This window comes from Protopterus annectens, chromosome 1.part0 (assembly GCF_019279795.1).
Source record: "Protopterus annectens isolate FY-2018-M chromosome 1.part0, PAN1.0, whole genome shotgun sequence".
Taxonomy (NCBI): Eukaryota; Metazoa; Chordata; order Ceratodontiformes; family Protopteridae; genus Protopterus; species Protopterus annectens.
This window is the reverse complement of record NC_056725.1, coordinates 661,912,744-661,932,311: the sequence shown is the minus strand read 5'-3', so window position 1 is coordinate 661,932,311 and position 19,568 is coordinate 661,912,744. Positions and strand designations below refer to the sequence as shown.

The window sequence follows — 19,568 nt, the reverse complement described above, 5'->3', positions numbered from 1 at the left end:
TCCAGAGTTGCCCAAAGTCATGTACCACCCCAAAAGCATAATGGCTGTCTTTAGAAATATTGGCCACCTTGACTTTGGCTAACTCATAGGCTTTTTGCAAAGCCACTCGCTCAGCTATTTGAGCAGAGTGAACACCCTCTAATCTTTGTTGCAGCAATATTGTCTCTTCAGTGCAGATGGCTACTCCCTGAGTGAATTGTCCTCTTTGATTTCTTCCACTGGAGCCATACATGAAGACGTTCTGATCAAAATTGGGTATAGGAGTGTCCTTTAAGTCCTTCCTAGGATAAAGAAAATAGTTAGTTACACATTCACCATCCTCAGCTGTAGGCAACAGAGATGCAGGGTTTAGAACAGGACAGCGGATCAGAGAAATAGATAGGTTCATAGGTGTGTACTAGGCTAATGGCCCTGGAGCCTTTACAAGCCTAACCCAGAGGATTACCCTGGCATCGTGCCACCCGACCTTAGTTCCCAGTGCCTCTTTCGAGTAAAGCCACTGGAGTGATCCCTGGGGTGAATTTTCTATTTCCCATGCACTCATCAAGATTTCTGTTGAAGAGGGCCAGTGAGGTGCTCTGTTTGACTTGTATGGGAAGTCTGTTCCATAGCATGGGCAGTCTCTGGGTTATCAGCCTGTCCAAGCAAAAGTGATGATACAGAATGAGGGACAGCTACTGTGAGATCATGCCCGAGCACCAGCGATTGTTCAAGAGTAACTAGAATGGCAGCAGCTGCAACTGCCCTTAAACAGGGTGGAAAACCTTTTGCAACAGAATCAAGTTCCATGCAGTAATAAGCTAATGGACGATAGCTGCCCCCATGTTTTTGTGTAAGTACTTGTTGAGCAAATCCATTTCTATCATGACAAAATAAAATACAAGTCTTATCATAGTCTGGTAACCCTAAAGATGGGTCAGTAGCTAAAGCTTGTTTCAAATTCTGATATGAATTATCCTCTTCACTATTGAAAAAGAGAGGCTCTGGTGTATCCTGCTTTAAAATATTTGTCAAAGGTTTGGCAGTTTCTGCATAGTTAGGGATTCACTGCCTACAGTATCCTGCCATACCTAGGAAAGACCTAAGCTGTCGCTGATTACTCAGATGTGGGGGTTTAGATATTGCATCAGTACGAGATGGTAACACTTACCTGCTACCCTGAGATATTAAATGACCAAGATAACGTACCTCAGGGAACCACAATTTTAGTTTTTCTCTAGACACTTTGTCTGCCTTTTCTGCAAGGATAGTCAGAAGATGCAGGGTATTCTGCTGACATTGCTGAAAGGAATTTGATGCTATTAGAAATCATCTATGTATTGTACTAACAGACCCACCTGGAAGTGTCACATTCTCCAAATCTTTTTTCAGACTTTGAGAAAATAATGAAGGAGATGTAGTATATCCTTGTGGCAACCATGTCCAGGTATATTGCTGTCCCTGATAAGTAAAAGCAAACAGTAAGTGACTGTCAGGGTGAATTGGTATAGAAAAGAATGCTGAACATAAATTTATTACAGAAAAGTAACTAGCTGTAGGTGGTATGCAACTCCGTATTGTTGCTGGATTTGGAACAATAGGAAAAGGTAGGCAATACTGCATTATTTACAGCCCTTAAGTCTTGTACAAATCTATAACTAGCCTTTCCTGGCTTTTTAACTGGAAAAAGTAGGAGTATTACAAGGGCTTTTAGCTGGTGGTATTGTTCCAGGTCTATATTAGATCACCGAACATTTAAAAAAAGCGAACAGTGATTAATTGACCCTATGTAAGCGAAAACTTACAATTTCGAACTGTCAGAACAGTGATTTTTTTTTTTCCCCCTAGGGAAGAAAAATCGCTGTTCCAACAACAACAAAAAAAAATAAATAAATAAAATACTTTAAACATTAGATTAAGTGGGGGGCTTTGCCCCCCACACCCTCCCCTACTTAAATATATCAACTCCGAAACCGCACTACAGTGCCAAAAACAGCAAAGTAACGAAGCGGCCAAGCAAATGCTTTCCCAGGGAAAGAATTTGCTTAAAAGCTGCTTTGATATTTTGCCGTTTCAGGCTTTTGAGTTAGACCAAGACGCATTTGAAAGAATGCGTCTTCGGTCTTCTAATAGGGAACCATTATTCCTTGCTGTATTAGAGACTGACTTACAGGTTTGATTCCCTGCTGTGCTTCCAGCTTTAGTGGATATTGTGGCACTCTAGGTAGAGGTTTTGATGGGTTTAATTTTATTTTTACTGGTTATGATTATTTCAGTATACCTAGTTCATTTGCATGCTTAGCCCACAAGTTGGCAGGTACCTGCTGTAGTAACTCGCCATCTGTCTGTATGGTTCAAACAGGCTGTTTCTTAGCTTCTGCTAAATCTGCCAATACTACCCCTTCTGATTCTGCTGGAACATTTAGATACACCCCTTCTGAGGCACAGTAAATAGTGCACCCCAGCTTGCATAACCAATCTCTTCCTAGCAGTTGTATTCAAAAGAAAAGAATGCTTTTCTTTGTTCGGACCTAAAGAAATGGGATGGGTTCCAAAACAGGATACATAACCATAGTATTTGTCACTCTGACTGCCTTTACTTTATGCTGTGATACTGGTATTTGACTATCTGAAGTCATTTTTAACACTGACCTAGTGGCTCTAGTGTCCACCAGAAATGGGGTTTTCTTTGAATTTATTTTCATCTTATCATAGGGTCCATTTTGATTGATTGGCAGTAGAAGGTTAAGATTTGCTTCTGTGTTATTTCCTTGACCTAGTCAGTATGGAGTTTCCTGACTGTTTCAGTCTAAGGCGGTGGTGGAGGAAAAATGCATTATTATATTTTGGTTGCCATTCAATCCAAGTATCTTGGACACTCTGCATTTGCCTGTGTGGGCATTCCCCTCTCCAATGTGCTGCTTCTCCACAATTGAAGCAAGATGTGTTAGATGAAGCTGTAGGGGCACTGCCAGCTCATTGTTGCCAACCAATCTGCACCTTGTTCTAGCATTGCAATCAGGATAATGAGGCAGATAAGTACTGTGTCCAGCACTAACCACTCTTTTGGACCATCTGAGGGTACATCCACTCAATCACACTTAAGACCTAGCATGCTATGGGCTCATGAATTTATTTTAACCATGCATACTTTTACTTCTCATCATGCTGTAGGCTCATGAATTTGTTTTAACAGTTTATAGTCTACGTCCCAGTCATGCTGTAGGCTCATGAATTTGTTTTAACAGTTTATAGTCTACGTCCCAGTCATGCTGTGGGCTCATGAACTTGTTTTAACTTTATCTTTTTTTCCTCTTTTTCTTTATGTCATACATTCATACATTGACAGAATAAAGCAGCTCTCATACCTCTTATCTTTCAATCCTGAGGGTACCACCCTTGACACAAGGCGCCTCCTTGTGTTAATTTGTCCTTTACTGTATGTGCACATACATTTACTATTCTCATTGCTGTGGGATCCTCCCACTAGTAATTTGCATACCTTACATCAACTCAGTCAAACAGAAACATAGTCATTCACTTATTTTACATTTTGCGAAAATTGTGTTGTTGTTGTTGTTGAGTCTTTCGGCTTTTCCTGGTTAGGGGTCGCCACAGTGGAACTCCGGTCCGCTAATGATTGTCAGTAGATTTTTACGTGCCGAGTTGCCAGCCCTTACGCACAACCTTCAACGAAGGCACGCCCATTCACGCATGTCTCCACACAGAAGACGCTCTAGCTGAAAATCGAACAGGACAACGTCTTACTGTGAGGGACAACGCTACCACAGCACCACCACCGCAGTAAAAGAGACAAAACAAGCCAACCCCTTTTTACTTTACAAAACATTTTATTTCCCTGCCAAAGCTAGTATGTTTGCATACCCTGAATAGCTGCACATCTGAATCTCTCACTATTTCATGCAAAGCAGTGTGGAATTTACAGAAAATATGTGATGGGCTCCAGAACTGCTTTGCATCAATACCAAAACTCAGATCCAGAACACGTCACCAAAATGTTAAAGTCATAAATAAATAACATTAAGAATTTACCTTATATGCCTTCAGTCTGGAACAACACTTCAGGATGTGCAAACAGAAATTTCTATTTTACAGCGCTGAGAGACAGTCTTCATAGCAGTTGGTAAAGCAGTCTCTCTGAAGAGAGAAAAACTACATCTTTTATACACTTTTCTTATTAAAGCATTTATGCACACCTTCATGTTTACAATGACTCTACCAATCAAAAGACTTTGCAAATGTTCTCATCCCTCGTGATTTTTGCCTCGGACTTCACACAAACACCTTCCTATACATGACCCACCTGCTTTCAATGGGTCTTGTTTTCTGACCTTGAATGTTTGAAATCTTCCCTAGCAACAATGCACTCGAGAGGAGTCAGGCTAACAAATTCCTTTTACAATAACTAACATGCCTCTACTCCTATAACACTTACTTTTTCTTTGTTACATATTAAAATAATGCAGTTCAGACACAGCAGTAACTCCACCGTATGAAGCTGTATTTTTCCACAGCCCTTCATACAATTATAGTTGATTTTTAACAATCAGATTATAGCATCATCATTGAAACTGAAATTAATATACATTTTAGATAAGCTGATCTTATTACATAACATAATTGAGACTATGCAGAAAGACAGGAGTAGTTCAAAGAAAAATTACTGATACAGGGAAAGGACTAGCGAATTGCTTAATAATTTGCTTTTGAATTTGAGAATATCATAGTAATTTCAAGAAATGCATTACTTATATGTGTAATGCAAGTGATACTTTATTTTCTAAAATATTCAGTAAGCAACCCCCCCCCCCCCCCCAAAAAAAAAAAGTGTCACTGCATATACTGTAGAATACAGTTAGATTTCAGTACATTCTTTTACTGTGCCAGTATCATGAAGTCAGGTTTGCAAATTACTGTTTTGCTGTAATTTAAAAAATGTGGAGATGAGTAGAATGTCAGGAAATTACCAAAACAGCATATCACAAGACAGCTGTTCCGAAATGGGCAAGCAAAAATAAGTTAACATAAAAATGGCTTGTATACATAAATAGGGTTAAATCAAAAGTCACTAGTAATAAAACACACTGAAATAATCAAGAATTTTCTGGAAATTGCTTGCAAAAATTAAATTGAAAGTGTTTATATAAATAAATATTATACTGCTGGCAAACTGATTAAATAAATATAGAATTCTTACTGCAGGCAGAGGGAAAGAAATTTAGATTGGAAATCCCTTCCTTTCGATTCTAAGCTGACAATTGCAGTGACAGTTTTAACACCTTTAATGTAGTGTGGGGGGGGGGGGGGGAGACTGTCAATTCATGTTGGGCTACAAAAGAACACCTAGAAACAAGGCCTCCAATTTAGCTACTTCTCTGACTGCAGCTGCTGTAAAAGAAGCTCTGAGCAAAACATAAATGAGGGTGATTAGCAACAGAAAAGAAGCAGCCCTCTTACAGAAAGAATACAAAATGACAGTGAGTCACATATTTCCTACTATATATCAATGGCTTGGAAATTCACAGTAACTTCCTTATGTCTGGCATGAGTCATAGAAAGAAGACTTGAAATGCTTTATGGGAAAGAGAAAGGGTTGAAGCAGAAGATCTCGTTGGTATATCAAGCCCCATCAGTTGCCATGCTGTGGTAAACAGGCTAAAATTACAAATAAAGTACTTAGAGTGAATTTGAGATGTTAAAAAATGCCTGGAAACAAAGATAGACTGAATATTTTTAGTTGCAGGGTGGAGTTTTCTTTTAAACCAAGGCGCAATCTGTTTGAGTTGGTGGTAGTTCATGTGGATGTAAACAATTCCACGGCACCTATCGAAAAGGGTAGTGGAGCATACATACATACAAATATTTCAAGCACTGACATTAATGCCCTTCTAGCCAGCCACTATACCAAAACATAATGTGTCCAGGCTCTTCTTACAAATATCAAAACTAGTGCATGCTTTAATGTTTGGTAGCCTGTTCCATGCATCAGCTGTTCTCTCAGGACCAGTCAGTATACTTTTTATTCCTATAGAATCTTAAAGAATGAGGCAGAAGTGAAACCAAGAGACTTTAATTCCACAACAGTGAGCGCTTTCGTCCGAATTATATGGACTTCATCAGAAAAACTGCCATTGTACATGCAACTCTCTAAATACAAGTAACAAGTCACATGTCAAGTTAACAACGAAGCTGGTTGATTAGTGTGCCCTCTCTGCAATTTAAAGAACGCTTTACAGTTTTTTGAAAAAACATATACATTATTAAGTTAAATCAATCAATTTTTTTGTGTAGCCCACCTACTTTTTAAGTAAAAACTCTAAAGTACATATTCATAGTGTGCATAACTTGATAAAGTGTGGAAACTGTTCTCAGTGTAAATTTGTAGCAGAAGGGGAGAGATTCAAGATACCAGGAGTGGGTTATGTTAGGTTAACAAAAAGGTAATGTTGTTATTCAAAGTGAGTGCTATATATGGCCAAGTGTCAATTATGTGATAGTTATTGCATAGGGCAAACTAAGAGAGCATTTAACAATAGGATTTACCATCACCAATATGACATGCATAGACAGGATGAAAAATATGCACTTAGTAAACATGTAAAAGCACACCCTAGGCATTATTGTAAATATCATGCTATTGATCATGTTGACCCAGGTTCCAGAGGGGGTCATTTAGAGTACAAAGAACTTAAATGGCAGATTAGATGTAATGCCACGGAACCACCGGGTTTAAATGAGAATGTTTCTCTTGCTAGCTTGTTGAGGCTGAAATCTGCCTACTATTTGTTATTATTTTTAGCAAGGTTAACCCTCGTACAGGGACTTGAACAACTATTACCACAATAACAGTATGTAATGTGTTCTCTTTTAAGCTAGATGCATTTCTTTGTCTTCACGGTTATGTGTTTGTTAGTTTTTCGTTATTTATTTCTTATTGTTACTTTGATTTACAATGTGCCTATATATATTTATATACATTTGTGAATTTTCTGTCTATGGACATGGCTGTACTGTTTAGAACACAGGTTGGAGGGTTTATTCATGATTTTACAAAGTTAAAGAAATTAAACTGTATAGGAACTGCTGTTCAAGTACCTATACTCTTGTCAGTTATACTCTTGTCAGCTAAACTTGTTTAATTACTAAGGCTTTTAGAGGCTTAGTGTGTTATGCAAACTAATAATATGTGCTTTATAGTTCATACTTAAAAAGTAGTTGGGCTACATAAATAATTCATTGTGTTTTTATGATTTAACTTAAAATAATGTGCATGTTTTTTCAAAAACTGTAAATGGCTCTTTAAATTGCAAAGAGGGCACACTAATCAACCAACGTCTGTGTTAATTTAACATGTGACTTGTTGCTTGTATTTAGAGAGTTGCACATACAGTGGCAGTTTTTCTGATGAAGTCCATGTAATTCGAACAAAAGCGCTCACTGTTGTGGAATAAAGGAGTCTTGGTTTCACTTCTGCCTCCTTTTGGATTCTTGGTTGGATTATTTTATTTGTTTCAATCTTCTACAAAAGTCTGTGGTGGTGGTGCTACGGTAGCATTGTTGCCTCACAGTAAGAAGCTGTTCACTTCGACTCTCAGAGCGTCTTCTGCGTGAAGACATGCGTAAATGGGCGTTCCTTCGTTGAAGGTTGTGCGTCAGGGCTGGCAACTCGGTACGTAAAAATCAACTGCCAATCATGAGCGGACCGGAGTTCCACTGTGGCGACCCCTAACCGGGAAAAGCCGGAAGATACAACATAGCATCTTCTACAAAGGTTGTATGGTGATTCTCAACTACTTCAAGCATTGCAGTGGTAGTTGTCTCTAAATGCCTTGTATAGCTGAATAAGGTCTCCTCTTAAATATTTATACGACACTGTACAAATTCAGCTATTTTAGTCTTTCTTAATCACTTACATTTTCACATGTATAGATGTCCTTGATATAGTTTTGCTGTACTCTTTCCAGTTTACTCATAGTTGTTTTCTTATAAGGTTTCCATATTGTTCCCGATGCCCTGGCCAAATTTCACCAAGTAGCATGAATACAGCCTTGGGCCTCCACTGAAAAGAGGCTGCTTGCCTAGTGGAACTAACCTAGTCTTCAAAGGATAAAATAATAAATAATATGCTTTGCAGTAAGAGCTATTAACAGGAGATAGTTAGAAAAAGAACCTTTTAGTACAGAAGAATAAACAAAGGAGTTAATGCCAATGTATATAAGTCAGAAGAAGGTGAGAAACTAGAGGGGTAAGTGAATAAAACTGAAATATTATCGTTAGCGGGTGATGTGCCTGATGGGTAGTAATGTAGGTCAGAAAAAGAAAGTATGCATCATAAGTTAGAGAGTTAAAAGTGTGAAAGTGCCACCTTTTGTTCAGATGAAGATTCTTGTATGCTAAACAACCATCAAAACCATCCTACTACAAAACACCAGTACTGCACAAAGAAGACTGACCCCAAAATGGTTTTTAGTGTAGTTCAAGTTTAATATTTGCTATTCGTCCACAAAGACTTCCTCAGAAACATTTTCTTACACAAGCATCTGTTAAATAACAAAATCAGTAAAAGTCCAACCATCAAATATGTAAGTTAATGAGTACTAATACAAAACAAGCCTGGAACTAAATGGAAGTAAAATACAGTACGAAATTGACCCTTTAAATACCTACCTTAAAACAATCTAAAGCTTGCATGACTTATATTTTTACTAAGCTTTTGCAATTGCAAGCTGTCACTCTCGTTTCTTTTAAAACCACCAAAACCATACCAGATGAAGAACATTGTTTTGAACAGGCAATATAATAAAGAGAAATTAAAATGTGAAAATAAAATATATAGTAGCAGTAAATAAAATGTTAAGTCACTTTAAAGCTTTGTGAATTCATACAGGACCTTTAAAGAGATGTCCTTATTCATTGAGGCAGTTGTGGTTGGTAATGGGAGAGAAAAATGGTATTTCACAAATCTTTATTTCAACATCCATAATTATGGGCTGTTGCAGTTCTGTCTACTGAAGTCAGCCTCACTGCATGCTGCAGTGATCCCGAGGGACTTTTGCTAGGATGATGGCCAGAGTTTACATGAAGTGCATTAAAAATCACCTAACAGAAAAGTTGATGAAAGTCATTGTGTCTTTCATTAGGGACAGTGAGAGAATGACTGGGTGTAGACTCTGATGCTTGGCTTCAAAAATGGGTTTAAAAAATCCCACAGGAAATAAGTAGACAACTGGAAACTGAGGTAGGTATAACTATTAGAAATTGTTTACCTAGAGAGCAACAACTGAAAATGGAAGCTAACGTTATTCAGTTTTTATTTATAGGGGAGTGTGAAAAATTCTGAATATTCTGACTAAATTGAAATGCCTAATTCCTGGTAGTCATGATGTCAGAATCATATAGTCCAGAGGATTTGCTCACTAGCACAGCAGCAGATTTCTGTCTTGAGATTTTTGTGAGCTGGGCTGTGAAGAGAGCGTATGATATTCAAGTGGTAGAAGGTGAAGAGCAGACGGTTTGGTACAAGCTCTCATTCTGTAGGCAGGGTTGTATCAGTATCGAGTGCAGTATAACTCCCAGCACTGGAGCTAAGGCAGAAGAGCTTGCATGTAATGATGTGTTTAATGAATCTGACAAAACTGTGTATTTCTATTCACCAAGTGTAGCTTTGTTGAAATACACTTTCAGTGAGTGCCATTTTAGCTAGTTTAACAAGATGGTATGGCATGAATTCAAAGAAAAAAGCCTTATTTTCATGTCTTTGGATTTGTACAGTATACAGAATCAGTTTGATCTGCTGTGTATAATGTAGTAAAAGCTTTTTATTCTAAATGTAAAACTTCACATTTTGGACATGCCTTGCACTGTGTAAATTTGTGTGTTTTGAATTCTATAAAACTTGAATTTAAATATGTAAGTAGATAAGTAAAAGTAAGTAAATAATAAAAATAGTGTTCTGTGAAGAAAGCAAAGCCTGTCTCCCATCCCATACATGTAATATAATTAACCTCAAGGTTAATTCACAGTAAGACAAAGGGAGAACCCATTATACAGTGCAACAGCTATTTGAGATCCTCAAAGCTCAGTAGTGTCCAGCTCTTAGTCAACTTAAATTTAAGTAGCTAAGTTTACCTATGGACATCATGGTCAAACACATCACTGCATAATAATAAAACAGCAAAATTAGATGATATTGGAAAATAGATTGCTGTCTTCAGACACGTTTCATTTGTGTATTAATATTGTGTCCATCCCTCAACAGTTTGCTTAGTTATGCTTCTGCTTAACGGCTGCACTCCTGTGGTCAAGACAACCTATTCTCTTAAAAAGTAAGCTAAATAAGTCAGTAATAGAGCACCATGTTTATATTTTACATCAGAACTGAGCCACCTGTGTAGCCAACATAGAAGTCCAACTATTACATTACCATTAATACACACGTCAAACAGTAAATCCTTAGTAACAACCCGAGTTACATATAAAAAAATAAGCTTGGCTCCATCACATGAATTATCTATTCATTGCCCATATTTTCCTGACGTTTTTATTCAGCATCCCATATAAACATCAGAAACAGCAATTTACTTCCACCTAATCTTCCTTTCTACTGACAATGCACCTTCTATAGAAGCACTCTGTTTATTTTCTTTATCCTTTTTTGAGTGAGTTACTTCCATTAGGCTGGTGGCCTTTTTTCAGGGGGTAGACCCATGATGGTATTTAAGCTGTTAGGGGCAAATTGACCAAGGCATTGTTTAACTTTGCCTTCTCTTTTCAGTAGGTTCAGTAGGAATTTTACATCGACTTGAGCTATTACTAAGTCAAGCAGATGGGACCTTCGTTGAATGTTTTGTCTGTGGAAGATTTTTTTTCGTCTCGTATATGAATTTTCCTTACACTGTCTCTCTACTGTTCACTTGTGTCCTGTTTACTCCATTTTAACATCATTCACTGTCACTCCCCCTCATCAATCTATTCCTACTATCCTCTTTGTATCTCCACACATGTCACTTCCAGAACCTTGTTCTGCTTTGCTTTTGCTCCCTATCACCTGTTTTTCTATTTTTCTTTACGGTAATGTTCCCTCATTCTTTCTATGTATTGCATCCAACTTTTTTACAACTCAATTTCTTTTTCTTATCAACCTTTTATGTATATTATTTCTTAAATCCTTTTTGTATGTAGCTCATCTCCCAGAAACTATGTAAATAGATGGGGCTTGGTATTTATAGACACAGTGCATTGATACGAGCATTTTGTGATACTGCTGTGAATACCACAATTCATAGAACTGAGTTGCAGTTATCTGTGGTGATATAGTGTATGTCCCATTTTCTTGAATGGTACACAACACAAGAGTGTCTAGTACATTGCTGTGTAATAGGTCCACCTATGCTCAGGGTAGAAGGAAACACTGTGTATAATGACAGTGCCAGTTTTTAAATATTTGCATGGTAGTGATCAGTTCTGAGCAGTTGTCCTTTGCAATATTTGAATGTTTCAAAATAGTAGGTACATGTAAAATATAAATAAATAAATCATCAGCCACAAACATTCAATGTTAAATAACATTGTTTAGGTTAAAGCATTTACTTTACTAATAAATATTCAAATGTTAAAAAGTTTGCACAAAGAATTAAAAATAAGGCATTCAAAACACAGATAATGGTCAAATGGAAGACAAACATTTGAAATATATACTGTGCCCTAAACGTTTCTGGCTGTTAAGTCCAAAAGTGGAATTTTCAGAGCCTTTGCAGTCAGTGTATTTGATATGTGTTTCCTTCAGCAGCCACTCTTATAGCTTTTCTATTTCTTTAACTGTTAGCTGTTTGAATTAACAATGAGCCTCTCTGTCCCCCCCAAAAATGACCTGACATTAGATTGAGACTTAGCATCTGTCTAACTCATTCAAATCTATAGAGCCTTTTTTGTATTCTTCCCATTAACGCCCATAGCTCCTTTATATGTTCAAACATTTTTTGTGTCTGTCACCCTTAACTGAGTGAGTCACAAATTAATAATAGGCAGTATTAAAAAATACAACATGTAATTAACAAAATGATACTAAGATTGGTAATCTCAGATGTTCTGACTTGGAGAAAATTAATGACTGATTTCCCATTATTTATATTTTCGTAACTGAGAGACTTTTATGTCATTGAGGGACATTGTGCAAAATGTCCTGGTGGAAGAAAGCAAAGTACATTGTCAATGTGCAATTACATTACACTGTATTGGAGATATTGGTAGTTATTTGGTATTATGAACGTATGTCCATATGTACTTAATATTTGTAAAACTGGGTGACTTACAAACTGTTGCATGTCATCAGATGAAACCTTAGATGATGTTAAAGAAAACTGTCATTGAGAAATATTCAGGGTTATTTGTATTGTCATTTATGTATATAAACATAGTTCTTCATATTTCTGTAAATATCTTAATAAGCACACACATAGAAAGGAACCTTTTGTTATGTGAAAGCTTATGTCTTGCTAACAAAAGTAAGTTGACAAAATATATCAGGGTCGTACAGTTTCCAAGACATGAGAAATTGTTAAACATTAGATAAAAATTATCATTTTTTTTTTACTCATAATAATACAGTATTGAAGTAAAGATGCTGACTGTATTGACTGTTATCAATGCAAAGAAAACTTTTTACTGATAACATTGCTGTTTGTACCATTTTAACAGCTTTTATTGTTCACAAAATATTTGCAGTTCTTTGTGTTATGTTTTTAAGTTGACTTCCCAGAAAATGCTTTTTAATGTAACAATGTATATAGGTTACTAGAGGCGTGACATTCACATCACATAGGTGTTAATGAACTAACATGTCATCATGTCACCTAACAGACCAAGGAGTAAGATGCTTGCAGTATTGATGTGTGCAATGAAGAAACAAGGGTTAAGTTTCATTCTTGTAAAACTGTAATGCATTTCCACAATATCAGATGTACAATTGTCCACATTGTTTTACAGCTTACACCTCACTGAAGAAAGTACAATTCAACTTTTTCAGTTTTATCTTTATTCAGAATAACGTTAATATACTTTCTTACACATTTTCTTTGAAGAGAACAGAAATGCTTTTCAGTATTACAATTGCCGTCACAACCATAATATGATAATGAGGGTCCCTGTGTTATTTGAGCCCCCATTGTTGGGAGCTTGTTAGAATCAATGTGCGGGGGTTACAGAGCTATTATGTTACGCAGCACAGTGTGTTGTGCTACATACTAGACAGTATCATGCACAGGTGTGCAGTCCGTGTCCGCCAGGATTTACCATTGGGACTAACCCCACACAGCTACTTCTGCTTTTGTGAAGCATGTTAGATGGGAGGTATAATTTGCATATGTGTTCCATACATGGAATGCAGTGCTTACACAGTGGTGTAAGACTGTGTTCAATGTCTCACGACTATATTATGTAAGAATTTCTATAAAGAGCACTGAGCTTTTGTAGACATACATGCAGTACTTCTGAATCATGGTCATGGTGGTAATGAATACCATCATTAATAAAACAAATATATATATATATATATATATATATATATATATTACTAACATGAAAATGACATTTACTTATGTGCTGTCTGACATACTGCAAGATTCTTGTACGTGTGTGTTATGTTATGTTATGTTGCTTAAACATTGCAGTATAAAAGTGTAGCATTGTATGTATGCTGCCAGCACATTCCTTTTACTGATTTATCTCTTTTTTTGTATTATACCTTTTTACTTCTCTTTAATCACTTAGCAAATACTACTGTTACATGGATGTTATGGTTAGCCTGCTCCCTTGTGGAATGCCATGCTTATGCACTTTATACCAATTATTATGTATAGCCCATTTCTCCTCTAATCACATTATGTACTCTTTTTGTGTCTAAACCAGCTGTAATGTTCTTGTAACGAATTGCTGGCTTTTCCTTCACAGTTCCACTCTGAAAATGTGCTTCACCCTGCAGGGCTAACATAGTTAACATAGAAATAAATATAGCAATGACCATATATTTCATTTTGAAGTACCCATGCATGTTTAACAGGACTGCTAAAAGTTTACCATTAGACAACCCTTGAAAAAATGACTTTCTGACAAGCCATGGTCTCATAATAACAGACTTTTAGGCTTTCATCTTTCCTGAGATGACAAGCAAAAAAAATGCATAATGTTTTCTGAGTCGTACTCCAGAGGACTAATGTCTGAGAGGCTAAGATAATGGGCAGCACTGTGTTCCATTGAACAGGAAAATTGCTTGTAAATGTTTTATGGGGAACAGGGGAACCATACCATCACTTATGAAGTGTGTTTGTGTGTGTGTGTGTGTGTGTGTGTGTGTGTGTGTGTGTGTGTGTGTGTGTGTGTGTGTGTGTGTGTGTGCGCGCGTATGTGTGTATAATTAATCATAGTCCTTACTGCTCATTTCATGCAATTTTTTAAATAAACATGGTTGCTTTAGAATGAAACAGAAAAGTGATCTGGAAAATTAAAATTACTTAAAAGGTATAAGTAGAAGTAATTACTTCACACTGAGGTTATAGTGGAATGAAAATCAAAAGCTGCATGCAAGTGTAGTGTTCTGTTTTATTGTACCCATGTGTGGTATGATTTTTGATTTGTTTGTTGCTGATGTTTTTCTTATTTTTTTCACTTTATTTTGCAGAACGGTACAGATATTGGTCTGTGAAATCCGGAGGTGATGGATGGAACATAGACAACAACCACATTCAAATTCCAGAGGCATACTCCCAGAAGTGTTTTGTGACATCTTATAGGTAACAAGTTACACGCAGCTTTGTATTCTTTTTAATATGAGCATTATGATGTCTAGCTAGGTAGCTAAGTTGGTCTCTGAACTGGTCAGTGGAGTAACTTATTCACAGACCTTCCCCTGTATCTTTCTGTGTTTCTTCTCACAATGTCACTTTCATTTGTCTTTGGTGAACATAGACAATAGGTTCTCAGATTCTGCATCTTATCCTCAGCACACTGATTGAGTCCTTCAAGTATATCAGTAAGGCTTCCCTACATTTGATTGAGTGGAAAATGGATGAGGTGGCAACTTGATGACCATGACTGGATGAGTTATACTAGTAACCATTTGAAATTCCGAGATTTGTTAGTGTGCTACACAGAACTGCAAGATTGAATGATGGAAAATGTGAACTTAAACATACTTAGCCTGAGATTACTGTTCCTGGGAATATTCCCTTTTCTCTGAAGTATGATAGTCTTGAAGTTGGTGTATATAATTTCAGATATTGTACCTCATTATGAGGAACATGCCCATTTTGAGTCTGTGTTTTTCTTTGTTCCACATTGAAAGGGTCCATCACACCAGTGAGCGCAGAGGTAGTTAACTAGGCCTGCAGTCCCAGAGACCTGTCTGATTAAGTGATTTGCTCAAACAGTAGGCAAGTGAAGATTGAGAAAATCAAACTGTGTACTGTAGAAGTAGCTCATTAACAGCTCTTAGGTGTAATCCTTTGCACTAACTGCCAGACTAGCCATTCATTAAGAATGTTTTTTTAACTAGTATCCACATTAAGTAACAATGAATCATTTTAACCATTTTGTTAGCATCATAGTTCTACATTTTGCCCATTTTTTACCATGTTATGAGAGGGTTTGTCCCACATTTGGAGTTGGATGGTGGAGAGCTGTTGTGCAGGCAGCTTGGCCCCTGCAAAAACTAATTTAAAAGAGAAAAGCATTGTTCAACAAATACTGTTCTCATGTTTTTGGTGTTTTTCCCCCATCATTCCAGGGCTTGCTATTACAAGTCTTGACATTTCAATGGGGAGCAGTTTTACTTCATCATTTGCAGTTTCTCTAAGGAAATCACTGCTGATGTTCATCATATTGATCACTGCAGCAGCAGCCCAAGTCGTATGGCTTATATTCTGCCAAGGGTATAACAGCCATCCAGTTTTCAAAGCTTCAGAGCACCTTCCATGCACCAAAACCATTAAGAGTGTCTAAAAAGACAGGTTTGGGCACCAAGCCCTTTAAAGCTTTCCTGACACTGAAGAGAATGCTATTCAGGATTTTAAGGATTGGTCAGCTTGTGCTGTTCCATTGCTGGGCAGATAAGTTCACCTTTGGGAAAATCTTCCACATTTAATATTTATCATATACATTTACTTTCCTTTTCAGGAAACTTGATTTTTTATAAGGGGTCTCTGTTTTAACTGACTGATCACAACAGTAAAGGTACCATCCACTTAGTACATAAAAAGCAGGCTGGACCAAACTCTATAATAAAACAGATTTATTGAATCCAAAAAAATGATTCAGCAACCCTCATCCTTAGAACAGGATGTAGGGAAATACAGGAATTTAACCAAGGAGGTGATGTGGCATTTAACCTGGCTAGCCAAACTCCCTATAATGTATCCTGGCTTCCCACTGCCCACCTCTAATCTCAAGGGGTGTTTTTTCTGATATGCCAAACTCAAATTTGGTAAAACCGTCACAGACATGGGAATGTTTATATAATGCATTGCTGTCGTTCTCTTTCTTAATATCATATATATGTTCATAAGTCCTCCTCCCCAGTTTCCCCTCGGTCTTCCCAACATAGAAAGACTGACATTTGTTGCAAACTACCATCTGTATTAGGCTAGTGTTTCACTGGTTTTACAATATTCCTGTGAATTACTATCCTATGGCCTTACTTACTCTTTTATCAAGATTAATTTGTAGGCCATTTCAGCATGTCTGCCCATGGTTCCTCCTCTTTCAATGCATTCTCATGTCAGAATGTTTTGAAAGTGGTTTTGCATAAGAGACCTCAACAACATTGGTGGATTCTCCTAGAGATCTTAATTTGTGTTAGAGAAGCTAACACTTGTGTGATGATATGGACAGGAGCCAGTATATAGCCAGCTGGAGTTTTCTAAAGAATATGTCCTTTGAATATCAAACTAATTTATACAAAATGCTTGTGTTAAAAATGTATTAGAACTGTATGTCATTTGTATATTAAACTGATTGTATGGATGCTTGTGTTAAAATTGTATTTCTAAGATTTGCTTGTGGTAAAATGTACCAATAGTGCACCCTGCTGGAATGAAAAGACATTTTTATGTATTATTGTAACTGAATTAAATGTATATGTTGTAATAGAGGATACTGACACAGCAGAGGTTAACCAGCTAACGTACTTTAAGAAAAAGATGGGAACTGTAAATGAGCTGTTAAACCATTAAAACGTCACACCACAGTGCTGAATAGGACCGGAGATGCTAGTTCTGGGTAAAAACCTCTGTTCATTAGCTCAGTAAAAACAGGGGTGCCGCAGGCACTGTCATAAACATGTAAATGTGTATTGTAGCCGTCTATGCTAAATTATTTTCGTAGCTTCAAAGGGGAATACTGTGAGAACTTGGGTGACCAGATAAGGTCATTCTGTCAGTCCTCTTGGAAATTATATTTTAGATATTAACAAGGAGAAATATCAGAGTACTGAGTATTCTGTTTTGGAGAACCTGAATAGAAAGACCCTCACCCACAGCATCTTGCCTTGCAGTAGTAAGTAACTTAACTAGGGAACAGTAATTCTTTTAGATTAGTCAGGAATATAGTGAAGCTTAGTTTAGATATTATTTTTCTTTATTTGTCTGAGTCCATCCATCAATGTTCTTTTCAATATTTCCTGTGATCTGAACTCTGTGGTTTACTGTGAATACATATTCAATATTTTCATGTTCTTTTATTATTTATTATTAAATGTATTTAAAACTTTTAATGCAGCTGGTCCTTGTAGAAAGTATCTAACCTTTGAGAGTACTTGTATATATATTTCGTGACACACTCTGGGCAACTCTAGAAGGCCTAGCTGTCTTCGTCAACTACTATCATATGTATTAGTATTAACATTGCACCGTATAATTTGATACCTTTTATAAGAGCCTTATAGTAACTGACTGGTGGCAGTGAGTCTGCCTTATAGTCTGGGCAAAGTTGGCAGAGCGGGTAATCTGTGGCAGCCATTCCCAGGTGTGTGTGTGTGTGTGTGTGTGTGTGTGTGTGTGTGTGTGTGTGTGTGTGTGTGTGTGTGTGTGTGTGTGTGTGAAAATTAAATCTTAAATGAGTGTGTGTCAGCAACTTGTGGCACAGACACAAAGCAGTGGGTTCACAGCGAGGGTGCTGGAGGACTTGGCTTGGACACTCAGCTGAGGACTTAACCCTACAGCTGTACCAGTGGGATTGTTATTGGGGACCTGGAGGAACACAGATATAGTGAAATCCACACCCTGGGCTGTGTGTGTTCTCTGTGTGCTCTTAAGGGAAATTGTACTTAATGCAGAGAGGTCTGCATCTTGAAATACTGAGTGTATCCATTTGTATTCCAAGTGCACATCCCCCTCTAGGTTCAGTGGTGAGGATTCAGGCTCCTTGATTACTGGCCCAGAGTGGGTACATCACATATTGATGGCCATCACATATTGGTTATCAGTGGTGGGCATCACAACTTACCCCATTTCAACTAGCTCTTCTGGCTACCTTGAGGTTCTTAAGATGCAAAACTGTTTTGCTGATTAGTCTGAACACTTCAAGAAGAGTATCTGAATTGCAATGTCTTATGGAGGGCCAACCCTATCAAAGAGACAGGGTTTCTTTGAGAACTAATCCTACATTTATGTTTAAAGTGGTATCTGAATTTACTTTAAGCCAAGCTATTCATCTCCCTGTTTTCTTTCCTGAGCCCCAAAATGAGGGAAAAAGAATATTCCATATCTTAGATGTCCACGGAGAGCTGGAGTACTATCTTGACAGAACAAACTCTTTCAGATCTTCTGATAAGTTGTTGGTTTCTTGTGATGGTAAGAAGGAACAACCTGTGTCAAAGCAGACTGTTTCTAAATGGTTGCCTCTGGCTATTACTTTTGTTATTATCACCATAAGAAAACTATTCCAGGCAGGATCAAGACCCACTCTTCCATGGCCTTGCCTTCATCTGTGGCGTTTTGGAAGGGGTTGGATTGTAGAAGTATTCTAGAAGCTGTGGCTCCTGGACCCTTCACCCCTTCAAAATATTGTAAGCTGTGGCAATCTACCCATACAGCTTAGGCCACTGCAGCAGTGACCAATATGATAACCATAGTACAGTTAGTAAATGTACCGTAACATCGATGTTCAGATGATCACTGCTGCAGTAGCCACTCAGACCCTCAATCTCCCTTAGTTTTTAGTGTGTTGTAATGCCAGGTTGGTACTCCTAGATATGCCCTTTCCGGTCTCGACCTCCCTTTCTCAGTTGACATGAAAGCTATGAAGGGCTTGGCACACAAACCTGTCTTTTTAGACATCTCTGTTGAAGTTGTCTAATGGTTTGGAAGTGTAGAAGGGGCCCTGAAGCTGTCCAGCTGTTGGATAATCCATATAGCTTAGTCTGCTACAGCAGTGATCATTCGAACATCTACTCATATGGTAAGTTTATTCACACAACTGTACTTTGGTGTTTCTATTACAGTTATTGACAAGTATTTTGTGTTCTTCACTTTTTCTTTGACTGTGGAGTTCATGTGTGCACACACTGATATTTGTGTGTG

The 19,568-nt window shown here is 37.4% G+C and overlaps 1 protein-coding gene across 1 annotated transcript in view; it reads left to right on the top strand.

Moving 5' to 3' along the window:
• Positions 1-19,568, top strand: part of LOC122793974 (F-box only protein 27-like) — a 612,799-nt gene that overhangs the window by 40,997 nt on the left and 552,234 nt on the right. The window contains exon 2 of the mRNA XM_044062038.1: positions 14,675-14,786. Within this exon, the coding sequence (XP_043917973.1) occupies positions 14,675-14,786 (112 nt within the window). The remainder of the gene's footprint in view (positions 1-14,674; positions 14,787-19,568) is intronic.